The 25497-nt window shown below is 44.1% G+C and overlaps 1 protein-coding gene across 2 annotated transcripts in view; it reads left to right on the forward strand.

Annotated features, from left to right (window-relative positions):
* PHACTR3 (phosphatase and actin regulator 3) overlaps positions 1-25497 on the forward strand; it is a 100557-nt gene that overhangs the window by 54804 nt on the left and 20256 nt on the right. For both annotated transcript variants that reach the window (XM_027645809.1, XM_027645810.1), the window contains exons 4-8: positions 3484-3666; positions 7120-7323; positions 10927-11188; positions 12172-12419; positions 16561-16714. In XM_027645809.1, the coding sequence (XP_027501610.1) occupies positions 3484-3666; positions 7120-7323; positions 10927-11188; positions 12172-12419; positions 16561-16714 (1051 nt within the window). The remainder of the gene's footprint in view (positions 1-3483; positions 3667-7119; positions 7324-10926; positions 11189-12171; positions 12420-16560; positions 16715-25497) is intronic.

Below are 25497 nucleotides of genomic sequence, written 5' to 3' on the forward strand. Positions count from 1 at the left end.
AAAACCCTGACAGATGCTCAAGGGAGACAGAGATCTGGGTGACTGTTCTGTGAGATCAAGTGAGCTCCCAGTGTTACAACATCCCACTTGCCATTTCCACCCAAACCAAGATGAAAACCATAAATCCATTTGACTTTGAAAACTTTATAGCAGAAAGTCATGAAGAAAGACTGGCCTTTTGAGTTTGACCAATCTCAGAGGTAGAAGTTCTGTTCTTTGAAAGCAGTAATTGAGTTTCTTTGTGTAAACAGCCTGTGGGACAATACTCAGTGATGCCACGCTGGAGTGTAACTGAGCAAATGAAGAGTCAGGAAAAAAGAATTTTAAACAGGGCTTTTTTTTTTTTTCCATTGCAGTAAAGCAATTTTCTTGTTATTTTATTTGATATATTTTAAGATGAGTTTATGTTCAAGTCAAAAAAATAATCTATCAAACCATCAGCTTATTCTAAAATGGAAGTTCTTAGAAAGCTTATTTTTAGTTCTTGCCCATTGAGCTTGTTCTGTCTCTCATAATTCTAGATAATTAGTTGCCCTATTAGCATATTAGTACTACTGGATAGAAAAATACAACCTATTCCTGCTAGGAGTAGAATGTTCCCTTTAATCCATGACTTTCAATACTTGCTTATCTAGAGCTTTGCAAAAGAACAGTAAAATAAACCTTCTGTAGAGCACATTAAAAGGTAATAATGATGAATCAATAAACCTCTTGCACACATAATGAACTGGTTGGGAGGAAAACAGATGATGCCAAGTTACAAGATCCTTTTAACAAAATTAAAATAATTTCAATAAATACATATTGTCCAGTGAGGAGTGATGACAAGCTGAAATAAATACATATAGTCCAGTGAGGAGTGATGACAAGCTGTGCTTTTAACTAGACAGCTGCAAGCAGACTGCTTACCTGTCTGCAAGAAAGTTGCCTAGAGCTCCTGTAAACATCAAACAAATTCCCAGTACCTCCCTGAGCCCAGCAAGGGGACAATGGCTGACAGGCAGCTGAAGGACACTGCAGCTCCCTGCAAGTTATTTTTCTTTATGGAGTGTTGTGAATCTCCAGGGTTATTGTATTGTATTATTAGGAGAAGCAGCTTATTAATTGGAATAAAAACTTGACCCAAATAATTCTCAGTAAGTGATTAGTGCCCTACTTGGACTGAGCTGAAGCGGCAGCAGTTTCAAGGCTAAGTCCTCGTTTATGCAATTGTCAAAGCAGCAATACTGTGCTAAAAGACTGCAGTAAATCCTAAAATCCCTCTATTTCATCAGGCTTCACTCCACTTCCAGGGACCTAATTCCTGCTCACTTTCATAAATAGCCAAACTGGGCTGATGCTGCAGCCTGAGAAGCCTCGTGCCTTTCCAGTAGCCGTGTGTCACTGAGGGCTGGAGCACAGGCTCTGTCTGGCTCAGGGCACACCACGAGGCTGGCACAGGATCTGCAGCGGGCTGGGAGCAGCCCAGGGGGAAACTGCCCCGTCCTTGCTTTGGTGATGAGTCATCCTGCCAGGTTATGTCACCCTGTCTCCTCATACAACCCCAAAGCAGCTGCCCAGACACGGTGCACCATTGCCTGGGCGCCTTCTGTCCCTCTGTGCTCTCCAGCTCTGCTCCCACAGGGCGATGCCAACCTGCCCCCTGAAAACTCCTGGGACACAGCTGCACTCCCAGCAACCCAGCCTGCACTCTGGGAGAGGTTACGTAGTGCAGGGTCTGGCATACAGTGGGATTAATTCCCAACAAAATCACAGCCCTACTTCTGATTCTTTGGAATACTCAAGACTGGTTTTGTCCTTACCCCTGGATGTAAGGTCTGTGCTTTCTTCTGTCCCCGGCTGATCTCTCTAATATGGTTTCGGGACCCACTGCTACTCACAGCATACCTACTTTCATCTAAGCACTAGCTGATCATTCCTGCCCAAGAACATCATGGTTGTCAATCTCAAATGCTCCTCAATAGAAATTCTCCAGCAGGGCTGTCTTCTGTTTGTCATGACTTCATTAGTCATTCCACTTTCCATGGTCCAGGATGTGAAGGAACTCGTGTCTGCCTGCAGTTTCACTGAGGCACAGCTGTCAGCAGCCTGCCTTTCCCCGGGATGTGAGGAATGTGTAAAGCAGAGTTACCTCAAAAATGTTTAGGGAGCTTCCCCTGATATTTCTCCCCACTGTGAGCACAAAGGAGATCAGGTATATCTGTACTTACAGCCCCAGGGGTGAGGCTGCTGTCAAGCAATGGGGGCAGCTGTTAATGCACTGGTGATTATGTATAGGCTGCCTTCACAATGAGATGAAATATAGGCAATGAACTTTTTCCCCCTCCCCTTCCCTGTATCATAGCAACTGTGCTACTGCAAGGGCTATTTTAAGAACAGTAACTTTTCACCAAACGTGATTATGAGGCAGATTGAGTGAGCTCAGTGTGCGAAAATACTGCATCCCTTCCATAGCATCTTTGGGCCAAAAGCTGATACCCTCACCCAAAAGCACAAGAAATTACTCTGCAGATTGTCCAGATAGCATTAAAAAGATGTAGCTGTAGATGCTTGCTATTTAAAATCAATGTTCAAGAAACTTGTCATGATATCATTGCAAGAAAGCATAGCCCTGTCAGGAGCTTCCAGAAAGAAGTGTCCAGGGCTGAGAAATACAAGCTGGGAGGTGAGGAGTGGACAGCAGGCATGTCCATCAGCATGGAACACTGCCCAGGGTGGGAAGTAATTGCTTTCTGTGGTTTGCAACAGTGATGTACATCTTGTAGATTCTGAGAGAGTAAAAGGATAGTTTGTATTCCAAGGACTCTTGCCTGAATAGGAGAAGAGTAGAAAAGCTTCAGTCATCAAGCCTTGTACAGCTGCAGGGATCACTGGCACAAAAATCTCTCAGAGTAAGCAAAGGGAGCAGTTTCTAGGTCTGCATGAAGAGGGATTTGAATTTCTGATCAGCTCAATCACACAGGACACGTTTTTCAAAGCTGAGTAACTAAAAGTGTGCTCAAAACCTACAGCTCGATAGGGAATATTCCTTGGGCAAGGCTCTGGCATTGCTGCTGGGGCAGCTGGATGGCAGCACGTTGTGAGCCTGAAACAGCTCATATATGTCAGACCAACCTGGGAATGTGCTGCACCAGGAGCTCTGCTCATGCAAGGAATTGCCTTCTCCCAGAGACCTCTGGTTGCCCATGATTGTGCTCATCTCCCACGTGCTTCCAGAGGCCAGTGGCCACTTGCTGGGGCTGTTGGGTGCCCACGGAAGTAGGTGCCCATTGAGAAAACTGAGAGGGTTTTAGTATCCAGATGGGCTGGTGTCCACAGGGTTTGCATTGCAGATGGTGAACGCTGCCAGAGATCAGGTGCTGCTCTAAGAGCAGCCTCAGTCCCCTGAGCACAGCAGCTTTGGGACCCACTCAAGAGGGTAGCAGGGAGTGCCAGCTTTCTCTGCTCATGGTTTAGTTAAGATGAAATGATTTGTTGTTTTAGATACTGAAGGCAAAGCCTGCACTGGTGAGGATGCCACAAGAGTGACACAGGGTGACCCTCCAGCCCCTGTGTGCCAGACACTGGCTCCAGAAGAGGACCAACAAGAGAGTCCAACAGCAGCCACAACTGATGCAACCTCCTTTGGTGAGGAGCTGCACTTGGAGGAGCTGAAAGAAGATGCAGGTATTGGATACAGAATGTTTTTAAAACAACTGTAAAATTTTATAGAAGTGCTTCTACCAAACTGTGAGGAGTCAAATATGTCAGTGCTTTAAAGGGCCAGAGCACCTTGTTCAGCTCAGCCCATTCTAGGTTAGCAATTGGTACTTAAAAACAGTGATTTTTGAGACTTCTACCAAACTAAGGGACAACACAAAGCTTGGTGTGATGGGATTAGTTGGATTATGAGACAATGCAGTGCTGGCATGGTGCCCCGTTGGTATTAGCAGTGGCTGCTGTGAAGATGAAACAAGCTTCCCTTAAAAACATTTCTTAAACTTCTGTGCCAAGGCTGAAATTATTTGTCCTGGCTTGGGAGAACAATGTCAATACACAGCCCACAGAGCCCATATCATCACCCTGGCACAACATGCTGCAAATCCAAGTGAAGTTCAATACCAGGAGCACAGATAAGCTAAACCAAGCTCCTTTCATACAATTCTGCTCTGGCAGAGCTTATCCATGACAGTCCCAGTTCCTTGGGACTAGAGCAGCCTGGCACAACCCAGCAGCTGGAGGGTTTCCATTCACTTCCTGAGAATCAAGAATTGCAAAGCTGCAGAGATAATGCTTTATCCTGGTTTGTGCCACTTCTGCCATGGAGTGATTATGGATCTTCCTGGCCTCTGGTCAATCTTTACCCTTCTCCATTTGCCCTGGCTGCCCTTTGTTCTCTGTCCCACCCCTCATGCCCTGCTTTCCCTGGGGTCCAGCCCCTGACTGCTTTCAAGAATGTCCATGCCTTCAGACCTACCCAAATGTGCTGTTGATACCAGAAACAACCACGAATTAACATGGAAGTGAAGAGTTCTTTGCGGGGAATGTAAAGTGGACATTCTTTAGCCATCAGCACACAGTGGCAGTTTGCTTCAGGATTCTCAGAACAGGATGGAGTTCAGAACCAAAGAAGTCTGTCTGACTGAGGCTGAGTGTGTGTCAGATCCACCTTCTCTACAGCAAAGGTCCCATTGTGGCTGCTCCTCGTCACCTGTGCCAGGCAGCACCTCATGTCCCAGGGAGATCCACTGATTTCAGGGAAGTTTATGCCAGAGGCAGCATTGCTCCACTCAGGGGAATGCACTCCAACTCACTAATTTTCTCATCAAGCTCCCAACATCTACGGGGGCTCTTGATCGTTCTGTAATGTAACCCATTAGTGACTTTTTTTCTTCTCTTCCTCTATTCCACATTTTGTCTTCTATGCAGTGGCACAAACACACAAAGTATGTCAGCCAGGAACAAGGCATTTCCCTAGAAGTACATTTAAAAGAAAATGATTTCCTTCTATAATTCACACAATTACCACATATGGCAGCTTTCCTATCAAGCCAAATTTCACAAGAATTCCTGTTAATGATCTGTATTTATTCTACTTTCCTGTCTTTTTTGAGCGATAAATACTCATTCCTCCTCCTCTAGGCACACTCATTAATCTGTTTGTCAACAAATTAAATGCTATTATCTTGCCAGTGCTATTGTTTCCAAGTGCCTAAGTGCTTTGGTGCCTCCCCACGCACTCTGAGCACGAGGCTGCTGAATGTTCATTAATACAGAGTTTGTGTTCCCAACGAGACAGAAAACTGAGCCAAGAAGAGATCTGTGATGCTGCAGCTGTGGGTGCTGTGGGTGCCCACTGAAGTAAGATGTTAGGAGATGCCCTGGAATGGTTTGGAGGGAAAGATGCTCTGTTTAGACAAGCCAGAATGCTAAAAGGAGTGGGATTTGCCAAGTACTTTGGACCTCTCTTATGCTCTGCTTTTGTGAGAGCCCACTTGGAGTACTGCATCCAGCTCTGGAGTCCTCAGCACAGGCAAGACATGGACCTGTTGGAGCAGGGCCACAAAACAGATCAGAGGGATGGAACACCTCTCCTTTAAAGACAATGAGAGAGCTGGAGTCATCCAGCATGGAGAAGAGAAGGCTCCAGGGAGATCCTTCAGTACTTAAAGGAGGCTTATAAGAAAGATGGGGGCAAACTTTTTAACAGGACCTGTTAACAAGGAAAAGGGGTAATGTTTTTAAACTAAAAGAAGGTAGATTCAGACTAGACAGAAGGAAGAAATTTTTTTTCCAATGAGGGTGATAAAATGCTGGAACAGAATGCCCAGAGAGGTGGGAGATGCCTCATCCCTGGAAGCACTCAAGGTCAGACTGGACAGGACTCTGAGCAACTTGATCTTATTGAAGATGTCCCTTCTCACTGCAGGGGAAGGTTGGAGTCCTTTCTAGCCCCCTTCCAACTCAGAGTGTTCTGTGATTCTGTGCTAAGCAGTCTTACACTGATCTCCCCCAGTGCTTCACCTACCAGGGTAGGAACAATAACCCTCATGTTACTACTGAGCACGTCATGGCTGGAAATGCAGTTTGGAGAGAGCCTGGCCACGGCTGGGGCCTGGCTCAGACTCAGCCTTGAGCCTCTGTGGGGGTCCCCACATATGCCAAGGCAGAGCTCAGGACATGTAACAGAGTGTGAAATCCAGCAGTGAGGCACTGTGGGAGTTTAAGCATTGCCAGAGCCAGTTGGTATCTGAGCAGAATTCAAGGATGCTAATTTTGGACTGAAATTCCACCTATGTCCTGCTTCAGCTTCATGCCTTTCTGGATGTATTCCCCTGTGCCCTCATCACAGCCTGGTCAATTTGATGAATTGCTCAGTGATTCAGCCTGCACTAACTTTAAGTGCTTTTGCCATCTTTATGGAGACAATCCTGAAATGAGCACTGCTTCACCATCTCAAATTAAGGCTTTGCAGATTCAATTTTTTTCTCAAGTACTTCACCAATTCCCTGTTCCACTTGCTGCTGAGATCCAAGGGCAAATCTCTTTTATGGCAGGTTCTTTTTGGTTATCAACATTAACCTCGGGAAACACTCAACAGTTCTGGAGTCAGGTACAGTAAAAGAAGACTTGGGAAGCAAGTTGAAGTCATGTATTAAATAAGATAAAAATTAAATTGTGAAAATAAACACGTCCATCAAACTATTGGAAATTCAGCTTTTAGGGACTATTATTGGTTTGATACTCTTTGCCCTTTGGCTGTGTGTTCCTAGCACAGAAGATACTCAGGAACTGCCACCACAGCTGTGCTGTAAGAAAATTCCTTGCAGTTCTCAAAAGCTGCTTTGCCTTGCTCTCTTCATTATTAAAATAAAAAAGTAGAGGGGAAAAGGCTTTAGGAAAGTAAGAGAAGCTCAACAGTTTTTTTCAGGAACTTCAAAACATCAATATCCTCATACATTTTATTCTTCTCCTGCCTTGTCTGGTTGGCTATTTAACACAATAATTACTTTCACTAAGGAAAAGAACTGCTCCTAGTTGTGTGCCATGTGTTCTGTTTTTCTGAATGTTCCTGGCATTGTCCCCTGGCCTATCATTATTAACTTCATGTTCCATTAATTTTACTCATCTTCCTCCTAGCCAAGAAACCTTCAGCACCCACAGAAGAATCAGAAGATGCCAGCCTGCCAGCATCTGAAGACAGTCCACAAGCCTTACTTGCACCTGAATCCACAGATTCCCCCCAGAAACAGATGGAAAGAAACCCAGCACAGCTTCCCAGCCCTCCATTGCTCCCAGCTCCACCACCTAAGGCAATCTCCAAAATCACAAAGAGCATCACAGGTCAGTCATTGCTGCTCGGGAAACACTTTCCCATCCCTTGTGTGCTGTTCACCTGCACAGCACAGTATCTAATTCTTTTCTCGGGGCCATTTTGCCCTAAAGTGCTATAAATCAGGCCAGTTACACTGAGTCAACAGAACACCAATGATTCCATGTCCAGTTGCCTGATAACAACTCCCTGATCTTTGTATCATGTATTTATCTGAATCTCTCAGGGCATTATCTGTTGTGTGTCCATTGCACTAAACACATGTAAAACAAACCAAACCAGAGGAACTGCAATCATCTGCTGAATCACATGCTCATATTGATATGCCATAGAACACGGGGAAGATTTAAATGTTTTCATTACCTACACTCCCACTGGACAGCAGAACAACAGCCAAGATCAAGCTCAACTGAAAGGTTCTGCAGAGGTTTCTGTCTGAAGGGTTTGCTCTCTAGGGTGGGCCTAAACCAGAGCTATGAATTCTGGTCTAGTTAACAGAGCACACATGAGTGATACACCTGGCTCCCACAAATCAATCCTCTGTGCCAGACTCCATTGAACATTCCAAAAGCAATTCCTCTGGGCCCGATTTTCTAATGTATTGCCAATGTTGTTACGTTTTCCAACATTCTGGCTCTGCAGAAAGGGTGTTAAAATGAATATGATTTTAGTTGGTTCCAATTTTAGGACCCCTACATATGGTAAAAGCAGTTAAAAAGGCCTTATTGCAAATTAAACTCAAGTCCTGTCATCTAAATGTCAGACCTGTTGGATATTTAGACTTTGAAATGACAGCCATTATCTCAGCTCTGATTTGCATCCACACTCATCTGCTGGCACAATGAATAGGGTTTTCAGTGTCACCAGGAAACCAAACACCAGAGGGACACTGTGACCTGACCACTGGGGCTCACAGAAAATATTGAGCTCTTCAATCTCTTTGAAGAGAATTACAAGTGTTTGTTTTCCATGGAAATTATCCATACTTTGTCCATGCTTAAAAGCTGTAAGAATTTAAATGGGAGCTGGATTCAAAATAGCATCTTAGTGCTCCTTGGGAGCTGCTGCTCAGGTTGCTTCACATTTCTGTGTTTTGGGTCGGGCTGGAGCCTGTCCCTTCCACCCTGCAAGATGAACAGGCAGACCCAGGCCCTCCTGTGACTTTGCTCAGCTGAGGAGAAGGCCATGCTTGGCATCAGATGGATTTGGGAACCTGTCCTGGAGGGTACTGAGATTACACCTCCACCAGGCACTTGACAGCATTTCGAGTTGAGATATTTTGCTGCAAAATATTTCTTGTAGCATCCAAAATATTCTGAGTTTTGGTGTTTCATTCTCATCTACGTTTTCCACAAGGAATAACTTTTAATTTTCTCAATGACTCCAATAACTGTAGACCCTTTTTCAGTAGTGATTATACATGTTTATTTTTGTGGGGATGTGGAGGCAGTGCTAAGTTAAAATTAAACAAATACTGTCAGTGAGGGAAAGGGAAGACAAAAGTGTAGCGAGAAAGGTTATGATTATGAAAGAAAAGGAAGATGAAGAGGTTGAAAAGCTCTTTTGTGTTTAGTTTTTTCCCCCTTAACAATGTTAGGGTTGCTGTTAGCAGAGGAGTAAGTCAAGCACCAATTAATCAGAGAGAGGAGGGACAGGGCAAGGTGCCAAGACATCACTTTGCAAGATTATTCTCTGAACAGCTGTCATTAGGACAAATAAGGTGTGATGTAAGGAAACTCTCAATATTGTCCTAAGCTGCTATGAGGACGAGATAGGCCCTTGACCTGTTCCAGGAACAGACTGGTATAAAGACAAAACAAGGTCTCCTCCCTTCCTGCTCTAGGGTTGAACTGAACTCCTTGCTCTGAGGAAACATGGACACCCCCTTTCACTGTGCAGCAGGATAAAGTGACTCAGGAGGTGGCTTTGGTCACCTCCTCAGGCCTTGATTGATCATAAATGTCCTCTGTGCATCTCCACAGTAGCACATCATCAAAATGCCCCTGAGTACCCAAAACCATCTTTCCTCAGCAGAGCTTGGCTGTCTCCTGGTCATGACAACCACCCTGATCAGTGCAGGAGGAGCTCAGGGGTGGAAAGTGCCTCATTGCCAAGACATTGCATGTCAGGCACACAGACAGTTACAGAAATGCCCCTGTGCTTTCAGACTTTTTGGTAACAGGTTGGATGTTGGTTGGGGTTCTGCGCTGGAGGGGCAGAAATGTGCAAAAACACCCTCCAGAAATGAAAAAAATGTTAGAGTTTTCTTAGAGCAAGAGAGATTTTACTGTGGATGCAACTCTCCTCACTGAGGGATGCTCTCCTCCTCACTCCATGTGAAAAAGAGACCAGCCTTAGTCTTGTCACTCTCAAATTTTCGATGTTTGACTACAAGAGCTCTTCTTCCTCCTTGTGCTTTTTATAAGGAAATATTTAATAACTGAAGTTAATATTCAAACCTAACTTCTCCCTCTATGGTTTGCTAGTAGGTTCCCTGCTAATAGGAACGAAGTCCTATTTTAGATGGCTATTTCAGAACAATCCTGGCCTGAGCAGAGGTTTTTCCCAGCTATGAATTGAAGGATTTATCTCAAAATGAAGTGCAGAAAAGTAGAGGTAAAAGTTATCTGTGAAAACAAGTTAGTACAAAAGCTGTACAAGCTGTGTCAGTTTAAATTCCTGTTCAAGGCACTAGGTGGCAACAAGAGACAGGATATACTCTCGGATGAGGCTCTCACACTGCTTTTTACACCCAGCTGAGCTGCTGGTATAAACAATGCCATGTACCACAGGCTTGGGACACAGATATAAGAGAAAGGGGAAAGGGAAAGAGAACTGCACACCAGAAAAACCAATCAGCATCTTTTTCAGGCCAGATGTTCAGTTGTCTTAAGGGTGTGAAACTACCAAATTTACAACCAGTGAAATGTCCACTGGGATGGAGAAATGTTTAGATCAGAGTCTAAATTTCAACAAAATGCTTGCATTGCATAGAAAACAGCTGAATCTGGGGGTGAAAAGAGATCAGATTTTCCCATCCTTCTTTTTTGTTGTTAATGCTCAATAGCACATCTTTCATTTGGATGTTATTTTGTTATTCAAACATTATGTTCATATTATGATGACTTTGGCATTTTCTCCACTGGCATATGAAAGGCAGAGGTCTGAGCTGTGCAGCAATCACAGAGGAGCAGATAATAGACACTGGAACATTCTGTCCAGACTGAGAACCACAGTGCATAAATTTTAATACAGTCTGCCAGAGTCCAGCAGAGAAAGTGCTGGATTGGAAAGCCACCACAGTCCAAGCCATTGGTGGTTAGGATCAAGGGGGAATCGAGAATGCCTTGGTGGGCTGGGGAAAAGGAGAATCTGACCCTGTGAGAAATGGGAAATGGGGAAGTATTTATTTTGCTAGTTCAAAGATAGGGATTCATGTAGTAAGAGCTTTCTGAACTCGAATAGTTACTCAGCCTGAGCAGTTACCTCATAGCAAGAGCCAAACATCACCGTTTTCCTCTGTTCAACATGACAAATTCATTTCAGTGCAGAGTCTGTGTGCAAAAAACCGAAAGCATTTCTCAACCTCTTGCCCTCTCGTGTTTTGACAGCAGGAAGTGAAGGTGATGACCCGGCCATGAAATCTCCTCCTTCCACCATCCTGAAGAATTATGTCATCGTTGGTTCCTCCCAAATCTCAGGACAAGCTGCCCTCTTCCATCCCTCTGGCCAGAAAAGCTCAGACCCCCTTGGCAGGGGACAGGTGACGACACCAACGGGTTCCCCCCACCTGGCTGCCGTTCACCTGCCTCTGCCTCCCAGCAGAGTCATCGAGGAGCTGCACAGGGCTCTGGCCACCAAACACCGCCAGGACAGGTACCTACAGCCTCCTGGCCACAGGGGGGCATGAGGACACTCATTGCACGACATCATTTTGCCTGGGACATGATCCTAGCCTGTTATTAGTGTTTTCAGTACTCCTGCAGCTTGAGTTTGCCTTCCCTGTGATGGCACTACTTGGAACATCCATCCCTGGTTTAAGTGCTTGATTTGGCAGTTACTTTCACAGTGTGCTCTTGCTTTATAAGGAGGCTACTGTGGCATGGAAGTAGGTTTGCAAACAGATAGAATCATGTGATAATCCCTGACCTATTGCAAAGGAAAATCTCCCCATGAGACACCAAGTCAGAGTAGTGAAGGCACATCCTGCTCTAAGTCCCAGCACCCCGCACATGAGGAATGCTGCTGTTCCAGGCTATGTCTCTTGGTTTACATGGCAGCATATACAATATCCATTTGTAACACAAATGCTTTTGTGGGAGTACACTGGGTACTTTATCTGGCTTTCATTATAAGCTCTCCTGTATATTAGAGGAGGAAAGAGATAACCTTTTCCTCCTCGAGCTTCGAAATTAAGTTGGTATAATTTCTTATTTCCATAGCAGCTGTTGCCATGGGGAACAAACTCATACAACATTATTTCCAGGTCCTGTTGAACCTTTGTCACAATCATAAAATATCAGAGTGGTAATATTTCATGCCAGGTATGTTTTATATTAGAAGGACGTGCTGTTGTAGATTTTTTAGTCACAGTATATCTTGTGACTATATACAAAAGAAAAACATCAGTCACCACCCTTCCATATCTTATTTTAATGATAGAGGCAGCAAAGTAGATCCACATTAGCCATTCTCAGCACAGTCTTGAGAATGCCATCCTGTGTTGGCCCGTGCTGAACTCTGTGCCCTGCCCTTTACGAGCTATAGGACATTCTGCTCATTCACATATAATAATAAGTTTCTACTGTGGCAGTAAAACAGTCTTTGTGAAAACTGGGCTGTGCATCTTCCACCCACAGCTTCCATGGAAGAGAAAGCAAAGGCTCTCCAAAAAAAAGAGTGGATGTGCGTCCATCCAGAACATCCAGCATGGAGCGCAACAAGGAGAAGGAGAACTCCCTGAGTTACAGCAGCGACTCAGAAAACAAGAGGAACTCAGTTAAAGAGTCAGATGAGAACAAAGAAAACATGATCATGAACTCAGAGCTCAAGGAAGACTCTGTTTTTTATCAGGATGAGGAAGTTTTGAATGACTCCATTATTTCTGGTAAGGAAAGTCACTTCTATTCTAAAGGTACACTGCCGGAGCCTAACAGAGTGCTCTAAACAAGGCAGCAAGGAACAGAAAGTACAGAGAAGTATCAATTCCTCTATTGTCACAGCAGCTGTTTCAAGGAATCTTGGCGAAAAGCTAAAGTTAAATTTGAGTCATAATGATTGTGATCGTGTTTGTCTTGCCAGGTACTGCACACTAAGCTTATGTTTAGGGTTGTGCTGATAAGTCATCGGTGTGCTTTACTCGGTGCAAGCTGGGCCATTCCCAAGGCATTCCCGGCGTGGACACAATGTGCTTTACTCTCAGTTCCTCGGTGCAAGCTGGGCCATTCCCAAGGCATTCCCGGTGTGGACACTGGGCGGCACTGCTGGTGCCAGCATTCACTCAAACGCAGCCTGTGCTTTTCTAAGAGGAGGGAGAGGTGCAGCAGTGACATGGACAGCGCCAGAACAACTCCCTAACAATCTCCAGATTCCTTCTAGTTTGAAAAAATCTGGGTTGGTTTCCAAGTCAGGGAGTAAAACTATCCATTTATCCAGAGCTGTTTGCAGACAGGGCACTGCCTTAGCATGTCACCCACTCTCTGCCACTGCCATCACGTGGCAGTGCCACAGCCCCCTGCCTACAGGAGATTGGTACAGACAGGTGAGGAATCTTAGCTTGGTTTTCCATCACCATCCTACTCAATAAATCATTATTTGAAACATTTAAAAACATAAAGCAAGACAGTCTAGTGCACGAGCTTAAATATCAACATAACTAGAATTTAGCCCACAACTGATAACTGGTGTAATCAAGGTCCTTGCCGCATCATGCAGTGTTAGGATTTGTTTTTTACTTGATAGAAAGAACAGCAAATATGATAGAAAGGACAGTAAAGATACAGGAAATTAAATGTCATGATTCAACTGAATTAAAACAGGAACTTTTTTCAGGAACCTGCAGCCCAAACATTCCTTGTTGACCTGGCTGAACTGCCATAAATCAGGAAACAAGCCACAGCCAAGATCCTGCCTGAGATAGCTTGGTCATGGGGCAGACTGGCATTGAACCTGCATGACTGCCTAGGAAAAATAACCCATAGGAAAAAAAATACTTAAATGAGGGTATTTGCAGGTTCACTTTCTACTGAGATAGGGATCAGGAAGGAGTTTGCCTCAGGATGCTAAAAATGGAAGTGAGGAAAACTAGTTTGGGGCTTTATTTTCTTTTTATTCTCTGGTTTAGTTTTATTTATTTGTTTATTATGAAACATCAGCTCTGGCTTTCTGCAGTGGGTGGAATAACAGACCTGGCCTGGTCAAGTGGGCTGGTCAGAATGAAAGCACATGAATGACACAGTTTCAGAGCATGTGTTCCTGAAGAGGGGAACATCATCTCTCTCTTTCCACTTCCTTGGGCAGGCATTATTTTTCAGGAATTAACCCAATTGGTCAGGCAGTGGGAATGGCTCCTTAGACTGGCAGATCAGCCTGATCCAGATCTCTTGCATTTTTATTTGGTGAAACACTCTCCAGATTATTCAGTGCTCAGTGCATTTGGACCATGGGAGTGGCCATGGCATAAGCCTTTTAGAACTGCTGACATCTGGATGGAGGGAGCACAGCTTATCCTGAGAGGGCTATATGCTCTCTACCATTCAAATAGTAATGCAGGATTTGGGTTAAACTTGAGATTTTTCAGCTATGATTTGTGTTTTTAATTTCCCAAAGTAGTAGGCTCCCTCTTAGTGTGCAACAGAGCAGCCGGGGAACAGTCAAACCTGAAAACCTGTTCAGGGATAACCAGGAGTTTTCCAAATGTCCTTCAAATTGTTTCAGAAGGAGTTCTGGTGGTCCCTGTGCACTGCAAACACCCACTTGGCACCCTCTCCCAGGGAGGTTGAGGCTTGAAAACCTTGACAGAGTTTCAAGTCTGTGGCTTTGTGAGCCAAGTGTTTCTGATGGAGTCAGAATTCAGTCAGCAGAAGGCTCTGCATGGCATCAGCCCAATCATTTAACTTCTTTATCCATCTGTTAAATGTATAAGTACCACTTCAGAGAGGGCTGTGTGGTTTAATTTAATTAATGTTTCCAACAGACTTTGAAAGCATTCAAAGGAAGGTGCTAAACAAGGGCACAGCTTTTAGGCTCTAAAAGGGGATTTGAGCTCATTATGGTTTATAAGAAGTTTAGTTTTAAATCAATGCAACTATCAAGAGACTTGTTGCTGCCCACACAGGGAGACCATAACTACTGTGCCCTACCTTCCCAACAGGTATGTGTGGGAAGGAGGTTGTATAGACTCCTCCCCTCTGCATAAAGAAATTCGAGATCAGTAGTGATAATAACAATACCCCTAGCATACAGACCCCCGTATTTGGGAAGGAGGATCTGTTTAGGATTTAGAATCTTGCCGACCTCCAGAGCATCCTTTAAAAATAGACTTTAATCCTATCTCAAATGCCAAACAAAAATACCAATTAAATGTCATTTTCTTTAAAAAGGAGGTGACCTTTTGTAGAAAAGGTGAAACATTAAATTAAAAAAAACAAAGCCCTTTAAAGTCAAAAGAGATCAAAACAAGTTAACCTCCTGTTACACCCCGAGCTCCCAAGATGAAGCAAAGACAAAGATTTAACTGTAGGTCCCGACAATGCACCAAACCCTGTGTGACTGGTGCTGCTCTGCAGGGACAATGTTCACGCTGCTGAAGCCTTGGACAGCACAGCAGCAGAAGTGGGGAGGTGTCTGGTGTAAATTTACTTGCCTACAACCCACCTGAGACACAATTGCTGAGGGACTGCAGCCCTACCAGTACAACCCAGCAGCTCACTGGTTTTAATAGCACTTCCTTCTTCTTTTGTCCCCATCACAAACAAGCTCCCCCTCATCAAACATGGGCATCACCCCACACTTCCAGGGTGCATGTGGAAATACAGCTGGCTTTCTACTTCACAGACCCTTCCAAACACATGGCAGAATGGCTTTATAAGCTCAGGAGTGAAATTTTCATTTCTTAAGCCTTCTGAAGACTAAAGAGTTACACCAGAGAGACAAACACCTACGCTTAAACACAGTTCCCTCTAATGAGAGTGAAAGGAGAGTGAAAGGGTGTTTTAATGTCATCAGAGGACTCAACACTCAGCACACTCTACTCAAAACAGTTGCTGTATGTTCTGCTGTCAACAATTCCTTTGTAATGGCAATGTTTAGGTTGTCTGGTTTGATGGAAACAATGTCTCGTATTTTTACAATAAGCACAACAGGTCATGGAATCACAGTATTTGTGTCTCTTATTGCCCAAGTGTCCAATTAAGTTGCCACTATTCTGCAAATCATCATAAAAACTGGTCTTTTCTTTCATTCCTTGGAATATTTGCCCCTACTGTCTTCAGAGGGAAAGGCCTAATGCCAACAGGGTTGTACTGACTGCTAAATGAAATCCTGTTATGACACACTGTCCCACTGGACAGGATATAGATGTACATAGTGGCTGACTTTTAGTGCTGCAGTTACACACAATGTCTGATCACAATTCATATTTTCTAATTTCTAATGTCAGAAAACCAGAATGACATTTAACATATGTACATATTATATACATTATACACATACACACACACACGCCAAGCAACAACTTCCACTGTTTCAGTCACCAGTATCTGTCCCTGGCTATACTGGTGACTCAAAGAGGAAAGTGTTCATGTCCCAGCCACTCCTGCCACGGAGCAATCCAGCCCTTTTGCAAGGGAACAACTCTGTGGTTCAGAAAAGAGGGATTGCTCAGGGTTACAGAGATGCTCTGGGTTAGAGAGATGCTCAGAGGACTGTGGCAAGATGCACAGTCCTTGACTTCTGAACTAGTAACATGAATCATGTCTCAGCTGCAAATAATTTTCACTGCAGAGCTCTGCCTGGTTATCATGGATAACAAAGATAACAGAGGAATAGGATCCTTCTGCATTTGTAGGATGTTGTGTCTGAGCCCTGCTCAGCTGTAGTGCTCCTTACCTACATTAATGTGTACAACTGCTCCTTGCACACTGACATACACATCACTGTCACTCTGTGATATTCCTGCTCTTCAAACATTCCTGTTTCATTCCCAGGATCTGTCTTTCTAATAACTTTCTTTTCAATGCATGTCCCAGGTACTTTACCAAGAAAATGCAAGAAAGAACTACTGGCAGTAAAACTACGGAACAGACCAAGTAAGCAGGAGCTGGAAGACAGGAATATTTTCCCAAGGAGGACAGATGAGGAAAGACAGGAAATCCGGCAGCAAATTGAAATGAAACTCTCAAAGTAAGTGTTGGGAATGAGAACAGGGAGGAACCTCCCTTTGCAAGGGAGTGTCCTCTGAGTCCTGTCAGATGAGACACTGTGACCCACCCCCAAGTCCGTACACAAACTAATACAGCACATTTTCAGCTGTCAATCAGCCACAGGAGAAAAGAAACAACTCTCTCTTCAGTCAGGATTGCCTTGATTCCAATAGAAACCAAGACAGAAGTCAATATGGGAGACAAAATTCTGCCAAATCTACCTGCAGCTCCACTGATGTAATCAAGATTTGGAGGTCCTGCTTTAACAAAAAGAGTAATATAATTATTTATTAACCTGGTTTGGCTTTGTCAGCACTAGCTGAATTTGAGGATAAAGGCAATCATTACAGCTACTTGCACAGGGGAAAGCTGCTGTATTTTTGGCTGCATTGGTGCTTTAAGGAAGAGGCAGCATTGCCCTCACCTGGGGAAGGTGCCTGTGTCAGTCCAGCTGCAGGCACAGCAGGATAATCCTGGTAACCAGGGCAACAGGGTAGTGCTGTGGGAGAAAAAGCATCACTGTGGCTTGTAGCCTAAAGCAAAGATTTAAGATGCCTGTGAGGCTCAGACTGCACTATTTGGTTTGTGTATGTCTGGGTTTTTTTTGAGAGTTCCATTTGGATATCTGCAAACATGAATATTTTAGATGAGACAAAGTGGATTGTTAAATAATCTGTGCTCTGCCTGCCCACACTGGGACAGTGAGCGCTGCTCGCCGCCAAAATGCTTGGAATCAAATTGAGAAACATGAATAGAAGTTCATTTTCAAGGCTTATTAAATATTAAATATCTCAGGCCTCTCCTGAAAGAAACATTTATTGATATTTAGACTAGCTCATTCATGTGTGTGTGCTTTTGATTAAACTTTACCTCAGGGGACAGGGAGTGAGAAGCACACACATGGATCAGAGTACAAGTCCTGAGGGACCAGAGTTTGTGCAGGAAAACATCCCTGCCAGCACCACACTTGCCCTCAGCTGAGGAACGTGCTGTTCAGTGAACAGAGATGAGATTTTGGGTGCCCTTCATGATGCCCCTGCCCCTGATGGAGTCATTGCCTTCCTCCAATCTCAGTGATTGCGTGACAGCACTTTGCTCCCAAAGGAAAATGGTGCCTCGTGCCAGTGACTGCACAAGGCAGTGCAGATGCCAGACCCTGTCACAAAAAACATGTGCATCCCATAGAAGTAGAAAAGATCCTATTACAATTTGCTTTAAGTTCCAAAAATTACAGGCAGAGCAAATCATAGATGTGTCCCATTAATAACCATCGGAAGGAAACCATCATGGACCTGGACCATCTGGATCCTGCAAGCCTTGTGTATTCATTGTGGGGGAATATTTAAGCTGCACTGCAATATTGCTAATTCCAGTTATATGGCCAGTCAATTGCTCATAAAATGTCTTCACAGGTCAGGAGCCCAATTTGATTCCTCTAAAATACACAAAAAAAATGGTTTCTGCCCCAGTGCATCCCTAAAACCAAGTTCACCCGTCACAAAGTATTCACTGAATGAGAAGATTATGTCACATCCAGCCACATCTCACACTGCTGAAATGCCTAGAAGGTCCCATCTCCTTTCAGTCCAGCCTGACTTCTGTTAGTGTGAAAGGTCTAATGGAATTGCAGCTGCAGGTGGTGTAACTACAGGCTTTATTCCCTTTCTTTTCATTTATCATTTAGCTTGCTTAATAATGAGCCTAAAGAATTCCTTTCAAGGGTGCATGCCTGAGTCAAATGTCAAGGAATTCAAAAGGAAATTGCTGGACAGGTGAAGGCAAGGGCTGGTCATGACCAGGAGGTGTCTATAGGGGAATGCAGTGAAAGACCCCCCATGCTGTCTGCTCTGGTTTTGTGGAACAATCTGTGGGTGCAGCCCATTGATCTCATTGGTGATGTCTAGAGGTTGGCTAAAAGCCATCTTTGTTCCAAGTGCTGGAAAACATGCCTTCATTTAGCTCCTTCTTCCAGGAATGTGGAATACTGAGCGCGTTTCGGGGAACAGACGGTACAGAGATTGCTGGAATAGCCAGGAATGGCAAAACAGATTGGAAGCCCTCTCCCACACAACTTCCAGCACATATGTGGGCTGGCAGAGCTCAGCTCAGCTCTTAACTCATCCACCAGAATAGACATGAGCATGCAGACAAGCTCAGGTGGTGGATGCGTCAGGAAAATATTTACGCCAGGAAAAGCAAGTAGGTGTTCAAAAATACCCAACCACCAACCAACCAAATAAAAATGGGTATTGGTAAAGGCCAGAGAGTTAGAGCCCAGAGATATCCCTCTGGAATTTCTGACTAGGACTCACCCCACAAAACCCAGACCACCTTAGAGCCCCCACTCAGCACAACCTGGCAGCAGCGTGGAAATGAAACCACGCTGGGAAGAGTGAAATTCTTGGATGGGATTTTGAGGTCTTTGCATTCATTCATTTCACTGGTACTTGTGCAGCATAATCTCTTTGTGTCAACTTGGAAGTTTATAGCTAAGGAACTTACTGCTGAGTGCTGGGGTGGGACGTACAGAGCAGGAAATGGGATCCAGTAGGAATGTCTGCTCTCTGTAGGGTTTTGCCACTACCTGTGCAAGTGAGAGCGTGTTGCTGCTGCCATAGTAGTAACACTTGATAACAGCAAATCGTGAATCCACATGTCCCATCAGGTTATAGACCTGTTCTTTAGCACAAAAAAATAATATATGGGCAGATTAGCAAGTAGTTATTCAATAGCTGTCAGCATAAGAACGGCAAGAAAACAGGCAGTTGTTTACAGGATCGATATTTTTCAGCACAGTTGTAGGATTTGATAGTCTGTAGCTGTCTAGCAAATTGCTCAGTCCCACAGCTAACACAGCCTAGCTCTGTACTCTGGAGGAAAAGCTGTGCTGACATACCTAATGTGCAAAATACATCAAATAATAGTGTTTATGTAGCTTCAGAAATGGGGAGACAAAAGAATAACATCTTCTCAAAACCACTGTATTTTTAAACGGTTCTGGTTGTAACACATTTCAACAGTAGCTGTGAGCCTGCTGAGAAAATCAACTCTCTGCTATCACTCTGATGAGTGTTTATGAAGTCAAAGATAAAATCCCTTTTTTTCTTCACTTTCCCACTTATTCCATCTCAAAAGAGAGATTGAGGAGTTCTATCTTTTGAGCCAGATTCTACTTTTACAGCAGTGCAAATGCACTGACTTCAGACTTATTACTGACTGACAGCAGCATGAGGATTCCAGGAGTCATTTATGTGCATTGCTGCTTTTGAAAAGTGTATTTCCTGTATTTCGTGCTCCCAGCCAATTTAATCTACCACTTGTTGCCGTGGAAACATGCACTTCTCCCTGCTCCTCCATCCAAGATGGCAAGATTCCATTTTTCCCAGATTTCCCTATGCTGTAATGCTTCCCTTAGTAATTCATGCATCTCCAGTGCCCCAAACCATGGTGCACACTTGCAATATTCTACTGTGCATTAGGCAACAGGGGTCCCAGCAGGTCTTGGTTCCCATTAGTATGTGCTTGGAGTACAGATAATAAGCCCTCGATGGAATTCAGTGAATTTGGAGCTCTTTGTGTCACGAGGCAGAAAAGACATTTGCAAGTACAATTATTTGCAATATCTACTTTCTGTCTTACAGGCTCATGTTGTTCTAGAGGGGGTTTAAGCTGAAACCTGGGGGAGTAAAATAGTTGCTAGACTGAAGAGCGATGCAGGAAAAGATTGCTTAATTAAATTTGATCTCTGATTGTTCAGAAAGTTGATGTTTGAGCTGCCTGGGTCACTGGCGCTTTTCAAGAATGCCTCATATAACCACAGTTAAAGACGCTCCAGTATTACTTAATGTTCAATGAATACATGAATTCCTGGAAAAGATTATACTTCATGTTCTCTTTCACCTCCTTGGGTATTTGCATAAGTAGACACGATGTGTTAAGTGGCACTTCAGAGATTATGGAAACAGGAATTCACATACAGAAACGTGGGCATCAGAGCCAGGCAGGAGGAATGATGAGTTTGTGGACACAGAGCAGAACCAAAACTTGAGCACCTAAAACTGATCTTTACCACATTGAAAATCTTGGCCTGGGTAAGTGGATCATGCTGGGGCAAGGCTTCTTGGCAAAGTGAAGTAAAAAGCAGGTATCTTTATTCAGTACTTTACCACATCTGGGATCTGTAGTTCTAGTGCTGCTCTGAGGTTCTTGGAGGGACATTTTCAGGTTGACTTGCCCAGAAACTGCAGCTGTAGCTAAATGCACATGCAGATTAGAGCCTGGTTTGTACCTCAGCCTCAGGTAACAGAGTGTGAAGTTTGCAGCGCTGCTTGAGACAGAACAATACCAGGCTAAGAGCACTTCAGATTTGCAGCCTAAAATACAGCCTGACAGTTCACCACAGAGCCATCACAAAGGAAATGTTACCTACTGATGACACAAAAGCTGTCCTGTTTCCCAAGGATGGCACGACCAGTGCCACTTCCTCACAGAAATGTCTCAGTGCAGCTTTACTCACTGAAAAGGCATCAGCCCTCCAGACTGAGAGGTTCAGCAGGAAACTGGGCTGAATCCCCAGAATTTAGGGGAATATTTTTTTTTACTTTGACCAAAAAGGGTGTATGTGTGCCCAAACCACTAGTAGCCCTAAAGCAGAAGTTAAGTAGCTTAAGTACTGAACTGAGCCCAGTTTAGAGACTCACCTAAACTCACCTGGAGCTTAGCAATGTTTTTTGATGAAACTCCAACTCCCAGTCACTGCACTAAAAATCAGGGAAGTGCCCTGATTTCAGAAGGCTGGGAAGACTTGACACAGATTCATTGCAGAGACAGAAAGGCAAGGGCAGGCACGAAGAACAGCTCAGCTGTCAGCACTAATTAGCTATGTACAGCTTAATGCTTTTCCTTCTCATTTGGCAGCAATGAGCCAGGTAACATCTCCCTGATGCTAAAAATAACCCCAAGCACAGTGTGGGCGGCTGTGCAGCCTCAGCTCCTCACATGAGACACGAGCTATTTATAGAGCCAGTTTAATTCTGGGGGCGTGTGTGGAAGCCCAGGGAGTCTCCTGTCTCCTCTGCACCAGACAGAAGAACGTGACAGTGGTGGGGGACCAGCTGGGGGCTGCTGTCAGTACGTGGCTGCAGGATTTTATTAAGAGCTTCCACAGTGCCTGAGTGCTGTGTGAGGATTTGGGGGTTTTTTAAACCTTTTGTCCCTTTTCAGTTATGGCCTCTGCTTTTCAGGTTATAGAAAAGAAAAATATTGTGGGGAAGGGAGAAGGTGCAAGTGATGGTGAGATTTTTTTAGCGCTGCCTCCAGGATTTAGATGTCTGGATCCCACAGGCACTAATATTCCCTCTGCCCTTCCTTGGTGTCAGGCAGTGGCACACACCTAAAATCCCTGCTATGAACACAGTGACAGACAGCACTGGCCTGGGCCAGGGGGCTGAGGTTTAGTGTGTGCTGCCAGAGGTACTGAGACAGCCTTCAGTGATAAAAATCAGGAGGAAAGGGAGAAGCTTCAAGTGTTTTTATCATCTCCAAGCAGTGAGTGAGTTCAGCCTCCTGTTTACAGGGCTTTTCATGTCCAAGGGAGCATTAGAGGAGCTTCAAGTACATCTGTACACGCTGTACCTTGGCTACGCTGTCCCCTTGTCTTTAGGGCTGAAGAGCTCTTGAGAAAGGTTTGTTCCCTTTCAGGTATTACACCCACAAAAATAGAATGATCTTCACTAACATGAATCCCTGGTCAGCAAATAAACCTGACCCCAAGTACAGGATCATACCAGGCCCTCTGGATAGAGGCTCTTTAATCAGAGGCACTTGCTTGCTTCAGCAATGAAGCAGTGCTTGCACAGTTAATTATGGAGCACCCTGGCAGCTCTGGGCAAGAGCTGTGATCTGCAGCTGAACCACAAAGAGCAATTTGCTGTCTCAGACAAGCCCACAGCTTGTCTGGTAAGGATTTTTGAACACACCAATTCATTTATAAAGGGTTGAAACAGGGAGGACTTAATCCTGTGTTATTTTTTTGATTTGAACACATGCACGAGACCCAGAGCTGCTCTCAGGGCAGGTGTGTTGTGCTAAGGATTCAGCACACACCTCCTGCTGAAAATGGTGGCTGTTTGTGCAAACATGGGGCAGTGTCACTGCAGAGGCAGGAACTTCTGCCAGGGGACAAAATAAACTCCCAAATTCCCAGGGCACAGCTGATGAAAGATTGTCTTCTGGGAAGACACTATCTCCTCACACTGCTCTGTTCTACTTCTCTGGCAGTGCTGAGAATTCCTAATCAAACATGTTTTCCACAGCACAGTGAAGGAAAGGGCAGCAGGTCAAAGCACAGCAGGCAAGGGAAGAGAGGAGCAGCAGGTGTAAACACAGATAGGAATATACAGGGCCTTTTCTGGGACACAGAGTCAATTCCTCAAATAGATCTTCTGGCATAAGTGGCACATGTGAAACTAGAAATATAAAAATCAGAGTTCGGAAAGCTGTAAAATATCACAGGGGAGCATAATTACGTAAATAAACTTACGGGAAAACTGCTAAAGCAAGTGTAAGCAAATAAGGAAAAAATATTTTAGGGAAGAAAAGAGTTCACTTGCTTTGCCAAACCGCCTACAAATGGGAGCATGTGTTCAGGCTCAGATCCTCCCTCAGAAACTGGGCACCTACATGGGCCTGGAGATCTGGGCTCAAATCCTGTGAAGTGACAAGCAGTCATAAACCAAAATGGAAATGCAGAGAAAGCAAATAACACTCTGTAATGCTTCACCTTTCACTGGATTATGATTCAGGTCCTTGAGCTAGTTGGAGTCTGCAGCACAAGTAATTACAGAAAGAAATTACTTTAATTTAATTTGCAGAGCTTAATCGATAGAGACCAAAGTGAGCTGCTCTGGTTGTCACAGTGATTTGTGCTGGTTTATGGTGCAAACCTGACCAGAACAAGGTGCTGAAACAGTTGTGAGCTCCTGATAACCCAAGGGTTGAGCAGGGAGGGATTCAGGTATTCATTCATTCATTCATCCTCTTTGTGGGGATGGTCACTGTGTTACTGAGATTATTTAGGATTAGGGGTTTTTTGTTCATTTTCCATTAATGAAATTCAGGACAAATGTTTTATGCACTTAAAGCCAAGCACTTACTTCACTGTAGTTGGAACAGAAGCCAGATAGAAAGGACAGTGTGTATCTGAGAGACTATGAACTGACACAAATAAAATATCAGCTAGAAAGGGGTTTACCTGCATGTTTTTTTCAGTTGGAACATATCCATTTTGGATGTGCCACTTGAAAGCATGTAAGAACAAAAGAGAGAGAGAGGGGAAGTTTTGCTGTTGTGTTGCTTCTCCTGCCACTTGCCCTTTAAACCCAACCAAATTTAAATGCAGACTGGATATAAATGAGTGTCCCCATCAGTGTTGCTGTGAATTGCCTGCAGAATACCTAAGTGGAGAGAAACTTCTCCCACTAAATTTGAAGTGTGGCTTTTAGTTTGGAGAAGGGAAAAAAGACAAAATTTCCTTACTGTGGGGTGTCAGGTCTGCACACACCATACCTGGAGGGCACATGGCTGTACCACAGCAGAGTTAGTGCTGATTTACGGGCAGCGTTGGCAGATGAATCATCTGCACCTTCGCATGAACAACTCGGGCGTATTTTTGGATTCTCTTCCAAGAACTGTCTCAGCACATGTGAGGCAAGGAAATTAATTCATATGGAGCAGTTGCTGCCTCTCCAAATACAGTGAGAGTTACTACAGTTTCCTCCTCCTGTGGCTCTGAGCACAACTTGTGTAGCCTGGTTCATTCAGGATCTTAATTCCTCCAGGAATCAGGCTTGCTGCTTTCATATAGAAAACTGGGTCAGTCTGGCACAGTTTTTACCTTTCTGAGAGAACTTCAGAGAAGGCAAGGCAGATGAAAAATGAAGGAAATAAATATTTAGAAAATAGGGAGAGGGGAAGGGACAGAAAGCAGGTCAGAACAGAAGGTCATTGATTTCAGTCAACCACTGCTCAATAGATACTGTACAGTCATACAGCTCTAGCTAAATCTTTTTGATTCCGTTGCTTGTGCCCACCTGGCAAGTTGCAGCTCTACAATCTGGTCTTGTGGGGTTTCTCCTGTAGTTTGGGAGCTACTTGTGTCAAACAGAGCACTACAAGTTTCCTTCAGTATCTGTTTTGGGGACAATTAACTCATCCAAAACGCCTGCACACTTCCTTGACCTTTTCAGGCTCTGGGAAGTATTTTTCTCCCCTGAGAAGCACTCTTATTTTCTTATCTTTTTGTTTAGCTGTGACATGTAACACACCAAAAGACAAAAGAAAAGAACTCCCAGATTTATCACTCCATGCTCAAGTATTTACCCATTGTAGTTAATAAGGAAAAGGTGACACCTTTGGAGGTTGAGAACCTGCTTCTGTTGAAAAGCCACTGATGCAGAGGACTGTATCAAGACAACTAGGAAACAAGAACCAGCAAGATGGCAAAATCTGAGTCTTAAATCACATTAGAAACAGGAACTTATATGTAGTTAGTCCATTGCTGTGCAAAGATGTGTCAGTTATTTGGTTTTTTAATATTATACAAAATACTACTTGGCCAAGAGACAAACAGCAGAATAAAACTGTGAGTGCCTCACTGTTGAAAAAGAGCTCTCAAAATCAAGACTACACAGCACACAGACGAACCACCAGTGTCATTTTTTTGAGATGATCATACTCATTAAGCAAATTAAATTCTGAATGAAT

This window comes from Corapipo altera, unplaced genomic scaffold, assembly GCF_003945725.1.
Source record: "Corapipo altera isolate COAL_440 unplaced genomic scaffold, ASM394572v1 64, whole genome shotgun sequence".
Lineage (NCBI taxonomy): Eukaryota > Metazoa > Chordata > Aves > Passeriformes > Pipridae > Corapipo > Corapipo altera.